Source organism: Anomaloglossus baeobatrachus, chromosome 1, assembly GCF_048569485.1.
Source record: "Anomaloglossus baeobatrachus isolate aAnoBae1 chromosome 1, aAnoBae1.hap1, whole genome shotgun sequence".
Classification (NCBI taxonomy): domain Eukaryota; kingdom Metazoa; phylum Chordata; class Amphibia; order Anura; family Aromobatidae; genus Anomaloglossus; species Anomaloglossus baeobatrachus.
This window is the reverse complement of record NC_134353.1, coordinates 191,398,148-191,412,832: the sequence shown is the minus strand read 5'-3', so window position 1 is coordinate 191,412,832 and position 14,685 is coordinate 191,398,148. Positions and strand designations below refer to the sequence as shown.

Below are 14,685 nucleotides of genomic sequence, written 5' to 3'. Positions count from 1 at the left end.
AGTCATTATATGTCTCACACTGGTATCTCACCTTTCAATTAAAATAAGCTCTGGAGGGAGATTCTCAGGGAGACTTGGGTTCGGCCCAGAGATCTTAACAGCTCATTTACATATTAAGAAAAATGTCGATTTCTCTGGATTATCACATTAGATTGCAGATATCAAGGTATCCTTTTATTCAGCTCCTATGACCTACATGTCCATATACACGGCTTTGGAGGGTTTATCCTACTGACAGATTCCCTTTAATTTTTATTTCATAAATCAATTGTATACATGAAAATAAGAAACTTTGTCTTGCATCTAATCAGTGAAATCTTCTTTTTCCTTCTGGACTAATCTTTCACTCTCAATTCATGTGTAAAAAGCTGTAAAATTGTTATTCGGCTAAGGCCAATGTCCCACTTGTGATAGCCTCGCGTGTATCTCGCGCAAGTTTTGCGGTGCATCACCAGTCACAGACTCACACACTCCTCACAGGGTCGGTTATATGCAGCTCTATGCAGCTGACCCGCTCCTGTGAGCAGAGTGCGAGTCCGTGACGGGTGATGCACCACGAAACTCGCGCGAGATACACGCGAGGCTATCGCAAGTGGGACACCGGCCTTAAACAGATTTTCCCATTACTTTGATAGGAGATGACACTTGGTGATCGCAAACTTCTATGGAGACGGTTGCTGAAGGCAGACACTGACATTCTGCTGCAAGTTCCTCTGAAACCACAGGCTCCTTTCAGATTGCGTTTTGCCTTACGTTCACAGGTCCCGTTGGGGCATCCGGCCGAACCGCCCCTCCCCCACTCTGCAAGGCGTGTTTCGGACGCATGCGCCGGCAGGGCCATTGACTGTAATGGAGCACACGCCACTAGCGTGTGCTCTGTTTTGTACCATTTTTGCACATATACGTTTTCTGCAGACGGACACCCGAACGTAGTCCACGTCTACGTTCGTGTGTCCGTCTGCAGAAAACCTATATGTGCACAAATGGTACAAAACCGAGCACACGCTAACGGAATGTGCTCCATTACAGTGAATGGCCCTGCCGGCGCATGCGTCCGAAACACGCCTTGCAGAGTGGGGGAGGGGCGGTTCGGACGGATGCCCCAACGGGACCTGTGAACGTAAGGCAAAACACAATCTGAAAGGAGCCTTACACTTCTCCATAGAACTTTATCAGCACCAACTGTCATCCATCGCTGTAACGGGAAAATCTGTGTTTACTGAAGACTGATTTTACTTGTAAATGTAGAATTCTGAGAATGAAAGATTGGTCCGGAAGGGGCGGGAGCAGGATTTCTCTAAGAAGATGTATTACAAAGTTTATTTTCATATGTAGTATTGGTTTAGGAGAAGATACTAAAATGCCGGTAATTTTCCAGTCCCGTTTGATTTCCACCTTTTGATGTAATAAAGGGTAGATTTCAGGACTGAAGAGGACATAGTTGACGTGTATCTGCTGGCTTCTCATCGTTTTTCTTCAGGTTTCTCATGAGTACCTCTCTGCAGTTCATTGTATTGTAATTTATAGGTGAAATCGGACTGTATAGGTGTAATGTGTTGTTAATAAAGATTGATGATTGCACTTCTTGGTTATGGTAATATGCGCCTGAGTTCGCATTAATAGCCATTTAAAGGCTTGCCATGATTAAGGGAGCGCAAACATTCAATTAAAATGTATTCGTCTTTACAGATCGCCTCATGCATATTCAGTGCACTAGAATCATGGCAGATTAATGAGAAGTATGGCTGAGTAATGTAGACCAGGGCTGGCGTGTAAAAGACCCCCATTTAGCGAGCACTAATTGGAAGGAGAGACCCCATGTGCCAAATGATATTGTTAATACCTAATAAGTAACCTTGTAAAGATTTTTCCTCAGCAGTCATCTTGAATTTGTGACCACAGCCCTTAATGACCGTCATGTGATGGGTGGCTGATTGGGGGGGAAATAACACAGACGTTTTCTTCATACGTGAATAAATCATGACACGGCATCTTCAGATGGCTCTCGGCATTGATCTCATAACAGATCTCTTTAAATATTAATTTTCCTTCTGAATTTTGTATGGCCACAGCATTTTGCATGGTAAGAACACTCATTAAGAAAGAGACAGACATATTTGGTTAAATGAATGAGACAGACCGATCATTTGCTCAGCTCCTGCAGAGTCTCCTGTGTGTAGGCCTGATGGACATTTTTGTAGCCGTGTACAATATATTTTATGATTCTTGCTCTTTTCCTTTTTTCTGTCCATCACACTAAGAATAGTGATCTCTCCTGCTGTACTCTAGTCGTTCAGTATCGGCTTTGGTGGGAAAAGGAAACATCTAGTCAATAAATTACTGGATTTATGAGCCACATCACTCCAGATTTTAGTTTGATTCATAGAGGAGTGGTTGGGAAGAGCCAACCATGTCATGTGTATGGCGCCTCCCAAGTCTACCTAAATGGATGTGTGGGGAGAAGAGGATCGGGCGTGTTGGATTTCATCACCGAAGTCCTTTGTTCTCAGTGGATGCTGGTGTTCTCCATTTTGAACCTACATTTGTATGGGTGGGGAGATGGGGTCGGGAGAGACCCCTTAGGGATGTGTGCACATTGCATATCGGGTGAGGTATTCATTGTAAGATTCTCCACTGTAGACGATCCACCGTCTGAAATATATTGCTATATCAGAGTAGCATACATCATCTAGTGGGTACAATAATGAAAAGGAAGTATGCCTAATTCTTACGGAGGATCTTTTTTTTTTTTTTTGTGGGGGCGTGGGCGCAGTCTTCTATCCTTTCCTATACGTCAGAAAAAAAAACCTATATTGATGTAAACCAGCCTGACTGAGGTCATAAGCATACTACTTGACCCGACAACCAGTGAATTCGGCTTAGAGGGTTTCTGCGGTCATAATTTATTGATCATACCAGATTGGTGGAGGTCTGACACCAGTCACCGGCAACGAATTGCTGTTACTAGCCCCTGTGGCATCCAGATGTAAACGTGGAACAGATCTCCACTTTGCGGCTCAGGCCACTGTGTGGTGACCCTGCTGAGTGCTGCAGATCAGCTCCTACTCTTATCAATTGGGGCTGACCTGTGTGGATCCTAGACCTGCTAGCAACAGATCAATGGCAGTTGGGGGATTTCTGACCCCAAGTGATCCAATATTGATGTCCTTTCCCATAGATAGTTCATCAATCTCGTATGGCTGGCCAACTTCATTAAAATAATACTTAAAGGGAACCTGTCACCACTTTTTCGGCCTATAAGCTGCGGCCAGCACCATCGGGCTCTTATATACAGCATTCTAACATGCTGTATATAAGAAGCCAAGGTCGGGGGTATAACATAAAAAAAACACTTTACGATACTTGCCTAACGGTCGCACTGTGGGCCTTATGGGTGTCTCTGTTGTCCGGTGCCGGCGCCGCCTCTTTTGGCCATCTTTGTTTTCCTTCTTCTGTAGCCGCGGTGCATGACAGGTCCGACATTATACACACTCGCCGGCGTTCAGGTCCTGAGCAGGCGCCCTTTGATCTGCCCTGAGCAGGGTAGATCGAAGTATTGTAGTGCACCTGCGCAGGACCGGCGAGTGTGTATGACGTAGACGCGTCATGCACCCAGGTTTCAGAAAGAGGACGAAGATGGCCGAAAGAGGAGGCGGCGGCACTGGACAACGTTAGGTAAGTATTATAAAGTGTTTGTTATACCCCCGGCCCGGGCTCTTATATACAGCATGTTAGAATGCTATGTATAAGAGCCCGGTGGTGGTGGCCCCAGCTTATACGCCAAACAAGTGGTGACAGGTTCCCTTTAATAGAAATAAATCTTATAAAATATAAGGTGTCATGTAGGATGTGCAATTTTTAAGCACGATGACTACTTGTCTTCTGCGATTTATCAGCATTGGTTCTAGGCATGTTGGTTATTTCTTTCAAATAGTGCAGTTGTCCGTCACTGACTGATCTCTTTATATGCCCGATAGATGGTAAAGGGTTAAGAAAGGTGATCGGCATCCGTCCATCCTTCTACATTTTGACCTGAGCTTAATAATCATTACCTTGCCTGTGTGGCTTATAGATCATGGCCTGTACGGAGCAGCTGAGGACAGGCCTCATTCTTGTATAATGCAAGCTCAATTTAGCACCCGCAAGATGCCATTTCCTGAATATGATCACATGTTGCCATAAAGCAATTATTTTCTGATGCAACGTGCCATTACAAATGCAGAGAAAGCCACAGGAGACTTCTGTACATAGGAGATCAATGCTGTGAGATGATGGCAAAGAACCGCGCCTTTCAGTACAGACTAGTTGCTTCATGGATGTCTTCACTTTACAGACATAGTAACTACCATAGTGTAGCCATGGGCATCTGCCAGTTACTGTATGTCTAAGAAGCCCAGTAGGCCACGTCCAGAGCCCTTCCAACTTTTCATATTGGTCCTACCATAGGAATATCTTTTCATTTAGCAGTAGATCATAGGCTTGAGTATTTTGGGGGGAATTTTAGTTGAAGAAGATGTTTGATTTTCATGAGAATAGTGTCTGATCTCAGCATGTGACATACCTTGAACAGAGCTGTGATGCTCTGCTCCTTCAGCGTTCATATCTGACCATTCAGCTCACAAGGGGAAGGCCAGGTATCGGACTCCCACCAATCTGAAGTTCATGACTAGTGATGGGTAAGCCCAGACTGTAAAAGTTCGGATCCGCGTGGGTTACCGATTACCCGTGCACCGATCCCGGGCCCGGAGTTCTCTGGGTAACTATCTGGATACGGCCAACCTGGGTAATTATAAAAAAAAAAAAAAAGGGGGGGGGGGGACTAAAGCAGCTGCTTTATTCTTAGTTTCCCACGCTACTGTGGCACTACTTCTGGGGATGCTGATTATCCCTAATGCATATGCATATGTACTGCACACCAGCAATCCAGGCATCTCTGATTGGTTGCAGTCAGACCGTGCCGCCACCCTGTGTGACAGCATGTCTGACTGCTTGGAATCGCGCACGATGTGTGCATCTCTTTTGTTTAACAATAAAACAATTGACGTAGGGTCCCCGCACATTAAGATATCCAGCACAGATAAAGCATATGGCTACAGGCTGCAGCTCTCAGATATGCACTTATCTTGGCTGTCTATCAAAAGAAGAGGTACCACATGCAGATTTTTTTTTTATTATTGGTAGCCTACCCTCCCACCCTCCAATTTTTATACCCAGCCATGACAAAGCCTGACAGCTGGGGGCTGGTATTTTGAGATTGGGGAGGCCAATGGTTATTGCGCACTTTATCCAGCTCATCCCGATTTGCCCTGGTGCAGTGACAATCGGGGTAATATCAGGGGTTAATGACAGCTCACAGGTGCCACTAAGCTCTAGATTTGTAATGGGGGGAGTCTGAGGCCCGATCCCCTCATTACTAATCTGTAAGTGAAAATAAACACAAACAATGAAAAATCTTTTATAATAAGTATAAAAAACTACCTTCTTTCACCCCTTTATTAACTCCAAACACCCAGTTCCGACGTAGTACACATGAAGTCCCATGACAATCCCGACTCTGTGCTACATACATACTGAAGTCACAGTGTGTGAGTACAGAACATGTCTGCACGCTGTAAGCTTCAGGCAAAGAATGATTGAGCCGCAGTGATGAGGTCACTCAGTTTATTTGCGGTCACAGCTGGAGGTTCCCACGCTACCCCATGTGTGATCGCATGTAAACTCACCTCAGAAAACCTCATTAAAATCAGAGACCTTACCTGAAGTGAGGTCCCTGAGTTCACAGACCTGTATCTCCTGGCGGAAAACATTTATTATTTATTTATTTTTTTTTTTTTTTTGCTAAGAGATGCACATTTGGTGCTGAAATTTATACACCATATTCCTGCACCCAATCTGCATCTTCTGGCATAATAATTGGATCAAAACATGATGTGATTTTGATGTGATAGTGATGCAATTTTTTTTTTTTTTGCTAACACTGAATGCTTCATATAGGTGGTCTATGGAAATAATTCCCATATGTGTTACACTAGTAGGATCTGCGAGCTTCAGACTCCACATAGGATGTACAGTAGTTAGCCACGATCACTGTGAGCTAGCTTTTAGTGATTAATTTCTCATTTGTCTTTTAATCAGGCCACAGAAAGTGAGCCCGGAGATATGGACCTAAGTGGACTACCAGAGACTGCTGTGGACTCTGAAGATGACGATGATGAAGAGGACATTGAGAGAGCATCCGACCCCCTAATGAGCCGAGACATCGTAAGAGACTGCTTGGAGAAGGATCCCATTGACCGGACGGATGATGACATTGGTATGTCTTGTTAGAGGAGGTCACAGACTTCCCACATTAAGACCTTCCCAAACAGTAGACTGTCGGCTGAATTCTCCAACATCGATTTGTTCAGTCAACAGACTAATGTCTAATGTATATGGGGGCACTGGCCAACTGATGGTCGGGAGAGAAGATAACTTCACTTCTGATTTCGTACTGTCAATCATATAGTACTGCCTTAGCTAAGCTGCCGACCAACAGTCCATCAACAGCTTTCTGAGCACAGGAGAACATGGCCGAGTGAGTGCTCTTGTGTATGGGAGTGTTGGCGAGAGCTACAGCCCAGCTCCTATGGAATCAGAGGGCTTCATACCCAGTGCTGCATGGCAGACTTTACTCTGTCTTCCATATCTGACAATAGTGGTAGTTGTTATCACTTAGTATGTGGTGTTGGGTATTTGTTCTCCATGATTAATACTACAGTATGATGATGGGAACACATGGTTCTTCAGTTATCATCTTTCATTCTGACTAGTGGCCTTTATTAATATAAGCTCATTACGTCAGATAATGTCTGTACTCTGCATAGTCCATACTTTCACAGTGTATTATTTGTAGAACTGTTATTGTGCATGTCTGTACATACATTCACTTTCTAGTATCAGATATATGCATTCCTTTTTTTTCATTTTTTGTTTTTTCTTATTGAGAAATGTAATATTTTCTCTATCTGTCCTTCAGAACAACTCCTGGAGTTCATGCATCAGCTGCCAGCTTTTGCTAACATGACCATGTCTGTCCGGCGTGAACTGTGCGCCGTCATGGTGTTCGCTGTGGTGGAGCGGGCAGGGACGGTCGTCCTAAATGATGGAGAGGAGGTTAGAATGTTTTGTTTTAATCATTTTATATGACTACATTGAACATAGTATAAGAAAATTGTGAGTTCTGCCTTATATGTGATGAAGATGGTGACTTAGTTTCTGGTTTCCATTTTAGTCAGGAGCTTCTTTATTATGTAGCATAGACCATTTAAAAATTACAAGTAAAATCCATTATCTGACCTCAGTAATAAATATTTGTGTCAGGTATGCGTGTATATAACCCCTCTAATAAATATTGGTATCAAAAGTCTGTATCTTTTATGAATATCGGTGATGTGTGCATCCAAACTCTGGATACGTACAACACAAATATTTATATCTGTATCGGTTATATTTATATCCGACCCTCTCTAATAAATATCTGTATTGATTGTATCTATATCGGACCCTCTCTAATAAATATCTGTATTGATTGTATCTATATCGGACCCTCTCTAATAAATATCTGCATCAGTTATGTCTATATCTGACCCGCTCTAATAAATATCTGTATCGGTTATATCTATATCGGACCCTCTCTAATAAATATCGGCATCAGTTATGTCTATACCCGACCCTCTAATAAATATCTGTATCAGTTATATTTATATCGGACCCTCTCTAATAAATATCTATCAGTTATATCTATATTGGACCCGCTCTAATAAATATCTATCAGTTAGGTCTGCTCACCATGATTGATATCATAGGCTTGTAAAGGTGAAATACCCAGAGATGATCACCTGTGTGTGTAAACATTGTCAGCAGGGTTTTTTATACCAATTAATTAAATTTTCTCTCTTTCTGGCTTTCTAGCTCGATTCCTGGTCAGTCATTTTAAATGGCTCAGTGGAAGTGACATATCCTGATGGGAGAACAGAAATCCTTTGCATGGGAAACAGCTTTGGCGTGTCTCCAACCATGGAGAAAGAATACATGAAGGGAGTGATGAGAACCAAAGTGGATGACTGCCAGGTATGTAGGTGAAGATGTGAGCCAGGCTGCACGGTGTCGCTCGTCTTCCAACAGTCAGGTCCTTCATGTGACATTGAAGGGTAATATTCTCTTTTGTAGTAATTTGCAGCTACAATGTTTTAAATGTCACATATTAATGGAATTAGATAAATTTTGGTGCTTTTTATTCTATTGAAAACTTTTTTTCTTATGAAGACCATTAATTTCAGCCAAGCTCAACTTCTCTTGTGTCAGGGCTTCTTGGCTGTTTTAGTAATGTTCATAGAAGTGAATGTAGAGAGTATACTGGTCACCTCACCAGGCCCGTCTGGAGGATGCGGGTCCACCTCATCGGTCAGACATTTCTAGCATACGTTGTGGATTTAGGTCATATAAATAGAACAGATCTTACACTTCTTCTATTCTTTATATTAATCACTTCCCTTCTTTCCAGTTTGTTTGCATAGCTCAGCAAGACTATTGCCGCATCCTGAACCAGGTGGAGAAGAACATGCAAAAAGTGGAGGAAGAAGGAGAAATTGTGATGGTGAAGGAGCACAGAGAGCTAGATCGTACTGGCACCAGGAAAGGCCACATCGTCATCAAGGTGACAGAGAAGCTGCACTTTTATCACATTCTTTTGTTGTTTCCAGATACGTGGCTTTGTGTTTTTTACTATCTTTTATGTTTGACCGTTTTTCTGTAGGGAACTGCGGAGCGACTAACCATGCATCTCGTAGAAGAACATTCTGTGGTTGACCCCACATACATAGAAGATTTCCTCCTCACCTACAGAACTTTTTTGTCAAGTCCCATGGAAGTTGGGAAGAAGTTGTTGGAGTGGTTTAATGACCCTAGCCTTAGAGACAAGGTTAGATGCCAAAATGTTCGTTAAATGTAAAGAAAAAAAAAGCTGAGCACTGCTACTGTACTGGAGGGCGTAAATATCCCCATCCTGCTTAGTGAATCTCCATGTAATATAATCTTAGAAGAACATGCCGATCTAATTTCTTTATATATCTTTAGAGCAGTCGGAGCCATGATTCACTGATGTAGAGCTCTAAATTACAGAAAGAGGCAGGTGTGAACAGAGTCGGAGAAGCTGACTGCATACTGTATCAAAATGACCTCCGACCATTATTAGAGGGAACCTGTCACTCGATTTATGCTGCGCAAATTGCAGGCAGCAAAATGAGTGATTGCAGCCAGGTCAATTAATAATCCGAATACCTGGCTAGTGACCAAAGCCAGAGATGGCTGTCTCCTCTCTGATTGACAGGGCTGTCCCTATGTACACACATGGGAGAGACCTGTCACTCAGCTAGACCGGTGTGGGGAGAAGCTGGCCGGTGCTGGGACAATACTAGTCTGGTCTCTCTATAGTCCCCGGTCAGAGCGTTTCAGAGAAAAACATACTTGGCTACAATCGTGCACTAGGCTCTAGCTATCGCTGCCTGAGTTTGAGCGGCATGGATCAGCTGATCGGCCCCCATTTATATAGTAATCAGTGAAGAACTGTAATCTTATAAGAAACAAAGTGTTGGTATATCATGGGGGACATTCACTTTAATGATTACGGCTGATGGAAGTTTGAAGCCTTGGCTTTATCATTATCCTGTAGCTGATGCTGCTCGGATGGCTGTTAGTTCGGTCCATGTGTTATATCCCAGTGGTGTTTTTGCTGTTTGTGGTGTCGTATTGTTAGATGTATTTCTAAATGTATTTTCTATCTATTAGTGCTCTTTGGCTGAGCGTGGCTCCTCTACCTTGCAGGTGACCCGAGTCGTGCTGCTGTGGGTCAACAATCACTTCAATGACTTTGAAGGTGACCCTGCTATGACTCGATTTCTGGAGGAATTTGAAAATAACTTGGAACGAGAGGTAATGTCTCCTTTGGACCTTTTTATTATATACTAAACTTATTTGTTCTTTTTTTTTTTTTCTCAATTATTTTAATGTGCATTAATTTCACCTTTCAGAAAATGGGTGGACATCTGAGGTTATTAAATATTGCATGTGCTGCCAAGGCAAAAAGAAGATTAATAACACTAACAAAGCCCTCGCGAGAAGCGCCTCTGCCTTTCACCCTGCTGGGTGGGTCAGACAAGGGATTTGGTATCTTTGTTGACAGCGTGGATCCTGGAAGCAAGGCTGTTGAGGCTGGCCTAAAGAGAGGGGATCAGGTATGGTAGACCACCTTCTCTGCAAGAAATCTCTACTGCTTACTGCTGAGAAAGAAAGGGAAGAAAGCGCCAGTTCAATAATTCATGTCAATTAAGTCTATTACTTCTGCAATCCCTGTACATTAAAGGGAAAAAAAGCTGCTCCAAACAGTTCTTTCTCGGGAAGGTAAATGTCACGGCTTGGATTATTAATCACGTCGAGTTACTTGCCCTTTACTTGCAGATATTGGAGGTGAACGGTCAGAACTTTGAAAACATTCAGCTCACAAAGGCTATGGAAATCCTGAAGAATAACACTCACTTGTCTATCACTGTGAAAACCAATCTGTTTGGTAAGTGGATTGCATGGAGCATTCACTATAGGCAGTATATCAATTGTATAATGTGACATTATTAAAGCAGAGCAATGCACAATACAGTCGTAAGCTTGCGTTTCCTAAATGTAATCATTTATATATAATGTATATATGATCTATAAAATGGGCCCTCTTTTATATCTGGGAACCTTTATGGTCAGACTGTCGCTCTTATTTTTGCTTGCATATCATTCCTGGTGTCTTGCTTTCTCCAGTCTTTAAAGAGCTTCTAGCAAGAATGTTGGAAGAAAAGCGGAATAGTGCCCCACATTTACCCAAGATCGGCGATATCAAGAAGGCCAGTCGATTCTCTATTCCTGATCTTGCAGTTGATGTCGAACAAGTGATTGGTCTTGAGAAAGTCAGCAAGAAAGGTAAAGCCAACACTGTCGGAGGACGGAACAAGCTGAAGAAGATTCTCGATAAAACCAGGATCAGCATTCTGCCTCAGAAGCCTTACAAGTAAGGAGAAGTTATTCTGATCCCTGAATTGTTCTTAAGAATATTTGTCCAATAGAAGCGTTAATTGTTTTTTATGTTAGTAGAAAGAGGCTAAAAAAAACCCCCCAAAACAATACTCATTGCTAGCTGGTGACATTTTTTCAGGGTTTTTTATGCAGGGTTTAAAGTCAAAGTCAAGAATAGGTTCCAAACAGATATCACTTGTAGAGAGACGATCAAGACGTCACCTTTCTATATTACCTTGAGATCCTGGCCATTTATCGTCCATGTCCTGATGTTCGATCAGTCCAACACTGGGGTCTGTCCACACCCAGCTGTGTGACTGCGGCTAGGAGGAGGTTGAATGTGACGTGGTGAAGCATGGGCTGGATCACCCTTGTGGAAACAGCGGTTTCAGTGTTTAACTTCTGTTAATGATCTTTTCCAAATCCATTTCTTTATAATGGTCTGTGTTATTTAAGACCCATCGTATTGCTGTGTAGCCAGGTTATTCCATATTTCCTGGCCATTCCAAAATCTGGATTTTATTCCACTATAAATGGTAGATATTTGTGTTGTAAATGCTGGTTGTGTTATTGTATATACGCTGCATACACTTGTATCATACACAATATCTGAGGACGGGAGTATATAGGCTGTCCATGAAGAAGAGCTATGTGATTGAAGTGATAATAGTGGATTTTATCCGCCAAATCTCAGGATGTTCTGTCCTGATCGTGCCGTATCTTCCATATTACTGGATTCATTAGCTTAGGGGTGCTTCACACATAGCGAGATCGCTACCGAAATCGCTGCTACGGCACGGTTTTGGTGACGCAACAGTGACCTCATTAGCGATCTCGCTGTGTGTGACACTGAGCAGCGATCTGGCCCCTGCTGCGAGATCGCTGCTCGTTACACACAGCCCTGGTTCGTTTTCTTCAAAGGTGCTCTCCCGCTGTGACACACAGATCGCTGTGTGTGACAGCGAGAGAGCGACGAAATGAAGCGAGCAGGGAGCAGGAGCCGGCATCTGGCAGCTGCGGTAAGCTGTAACCAGGGTAAACATCGGGTAACCAAGGTGGTTACCCGATATTTACCTTAGTTACCAGCCTCCGCAGCTCTCACGCTGCCTGTGCTGCCGGCTCCGGCTCTCTGCACATGTAGCTGCAGTACACATTGGGTTAATTAACCCGATGTGTACTGTAGCTAGGAGAGCAAGGAGCCAGCGCTAAGCAGTGTGCGCGGCTCCCTGCTCTCTGCACATGTAGCTGCAGTACACATTGGGTTAATTAACCCGATGTGTACTGTAGCTAGGAGAGCAAGGAGCCAGCGCTAAGCAGTGTGCGCGGCTCCCTGCTCTCGCGGTTATGATCGCTGCTTCGGCTGCTGTGTTTGACAGCTAAGCAGCGATCATAACAGCGACTTACAAGGTCGCTGTTACGTCACAGAAAATGGTGACGTAACAGCGACCTCGTTGTCGCTGTCGCTTAGTGTGAACCAGCCCTTAGTGTATTACTGCTGCCCTTTATCATTTTCATTGTGTCTGATTGTAGGTGGTATTTATGGACAAATTACCCTGTGCTATTGGTAATCCCGAGGTTTTGCTCCTGTTGAGTCTTTCACACACATTACACAATCCCAAATCCATCGTTCTGCTGGTCTGACAATACGTGTATAGGCTAAAGCTGGGTTCACACTAAACGACAGCGACAACGACGTCGCTGTTACGTCACCATTTTCGGTGACGTAACAGCGACCTTGTAAGTCGCTGTTATGATCGCTGCTTAGCTGTCAAACACAGCAGAAGCAGCGATCATAACGTCGCTGTGCTACATGTTCAGAGAGCAGGGAGCCGCGCTTAGCGCTGGCTCCTTGCTCTCCTGCAGCACACATCGGGTTAATTAACCCGATGTGTGCTGCAGCTACATGTCACAGTTCAGAGAGCAGGGAGCCGCGCTTAGCGCTGGCTCCTTGCTCTCCTGCAGCACACATCGGGTTAATTAACCCGATGTGTGCTGCAGCTACATGTCACAGTTCAGAGAGCAGGGAGCCGCGCTTAGCGCTGGCTCCTTGCTCTCCTGCAGCACACATCGGGTTAATTAACCCGATGTGTGCTGCAGCTACATGTCACAGTTCAGAGAGCCGCGCGCACTGCTTAGCGCACTGCTTAGCGCTGGCTCCTTGCTCTCCTTGCTACAGTATACATCGGGTTAATTACCCGATGCATACTGCAGCCACATGTCACAGTGCAGGAGCCGGCACTGGCAGCAAGGGCGGCGGAGGCTGGTAACCAGCGTAAACATCGGGTAACCAGGGAAAGGTCTTCCCTTGGTTACCCGATGTTTACGCTGGTTACAGCTTACCGCAGCTGCCAGTGCCGGCTCCTGCTCGCTTCATTTCGTCGCTCTCTCGCTGTCACACACAGCGATGTGTGTGTCACAGCGGGAGAGTGACGACCAAAAAATGAAGCTGGACATTCAGCAACGACCGGCGACCTCACAGCAGGGGCCAGGTCGTTGCTGGATGTCACACACAGCGACAGCGACAGGACGTCGCTGCAACGTCACAGAAAATGGTGACGTAGCAGCGACGTCGTTGTCGTTGTCGCTGTGTGTGACACCAGCTTAAATTAGCCCCTAATTACAGAGCACACCCGATCTACTAGTCCTTGCTTCTTATAGACCTGAAGTCATAAACGTCCTTTGTACTGCGGATGGGCTTTTCATTACCGATCTAGGGCGGCCTTCAGTAGGAATGGCTGTGAGCCGCTCCCAATCACATTGTATTCCTGGATTATAAAAGTCTCTGGGTTTAAGAGCTGTATATGCCAAAGTTATTCTTCTAATCAGTAGGAAATGGCAATTACTTTCCAGCCACCTAGGACTCTGTTTGTACTAAGTGCACATTATGCAGCCCACAGCTATACTGCTGCTTCTGGCTATAGCACGAGCAATGTACCAGGAGAGAAGCCGCATGTAGCTACAAGAGGGAGACGCTCCCGGCCATGGCCCTATACATATGACGGAGCTGCTGTGCTCTGGCAGCATCCGAGAACGTCCAACCAAATCCCTAACTGCTGATTAGCACTGGTGTGGTGCCCTTGTCATACCCCAACCCATCAGTATAGGCCATCCACATAAAAGTAGTGTTAACCCCTTTAGGCTCCCTTTTAACTACTTAAAATTGCTTTTCATAGTCAAACATGTACCTTGGTGCACCTTTAGTATTCCGCAGTCAAATACAACTTCTATTTCTCCTTCTGTATCTAGCGCTCGTCCTTCTTTCTATTGCTCCATCTCTATCTAGCGCTTGTCCTTTCTATTTCTCCACCCGTATCTAGCGCTCGTCCGTCTTTCTATTTCTCCATGTGTATCTAGCGCTCGTCTTTCTCTTTCTCCATCTGTATCTAGCGCTCGTCCGTCTTTCTATTTCTCCATCTGTATCTAGCGCTTGTCCTTCTTTCTATTTCTCCATCTGTATCTAGCGCTCGTCTTTCTATTTCTCCATCTGTATCTAGCGCTCGTCTTTCTATTTCTCCATCTGTATCTAGCGCTCGTCTTTCTATTTCTCCATCTGTATCTAGCGCTCGTCTTTCTATTTCTCCATCTGTATCT

General features: G+C 44.3%; 1 protein-coding gene across 13 annotated transcripts in view; it reads left to right on the top strand.

Annotated features, from left to right (window-relative positions):
• RAPGEF2 (Rap guanine nucleotide exchange factor 2) overlaps positions 1-14,685 on the top strand; it is a 288,204-nt gene that overhangs the window by 257,115 nt on the left and 16,404 nt on the right. For all 13 annotated transcript variants that reach the window (XM_075347428.1, XM_075347417.1, XM_075347422.1 and 10 more), the window contains 9 exons: positions 6,136-6,313; positions 7,016-7,152; positions 7,951-8,109; positions 8,543-8,695; positions 8,795-8,959; positions 9,862-9,969; positions 10,068-10,271; positions 10,495-10,603; positions 10,843-11,089. In XM_075347428.1, the coding sequence (XP_075203543.1) occupies positions 6,136-6,313; positions 7,016-7,152; positions 7,951-8,109; positions 8,543-8,695; positions 8,795-8,959; positions 9,862-9,969; positions 10,068-10,271; positions 10,495-10,603; positions 10,843-11,089 (1,460 nt within the window). The remainder of the gene's footprint in view (positions 1-6,135; positions 6,314-7,015; positions 7,153-7,950; positions 8,110-8,542; positions 8,696-8,794; positions 8,960-9,861; positions 9,970-10,067; positions 10,272-10,494; positions 10,604-10,842; positions 11,090-14,685) is intronic.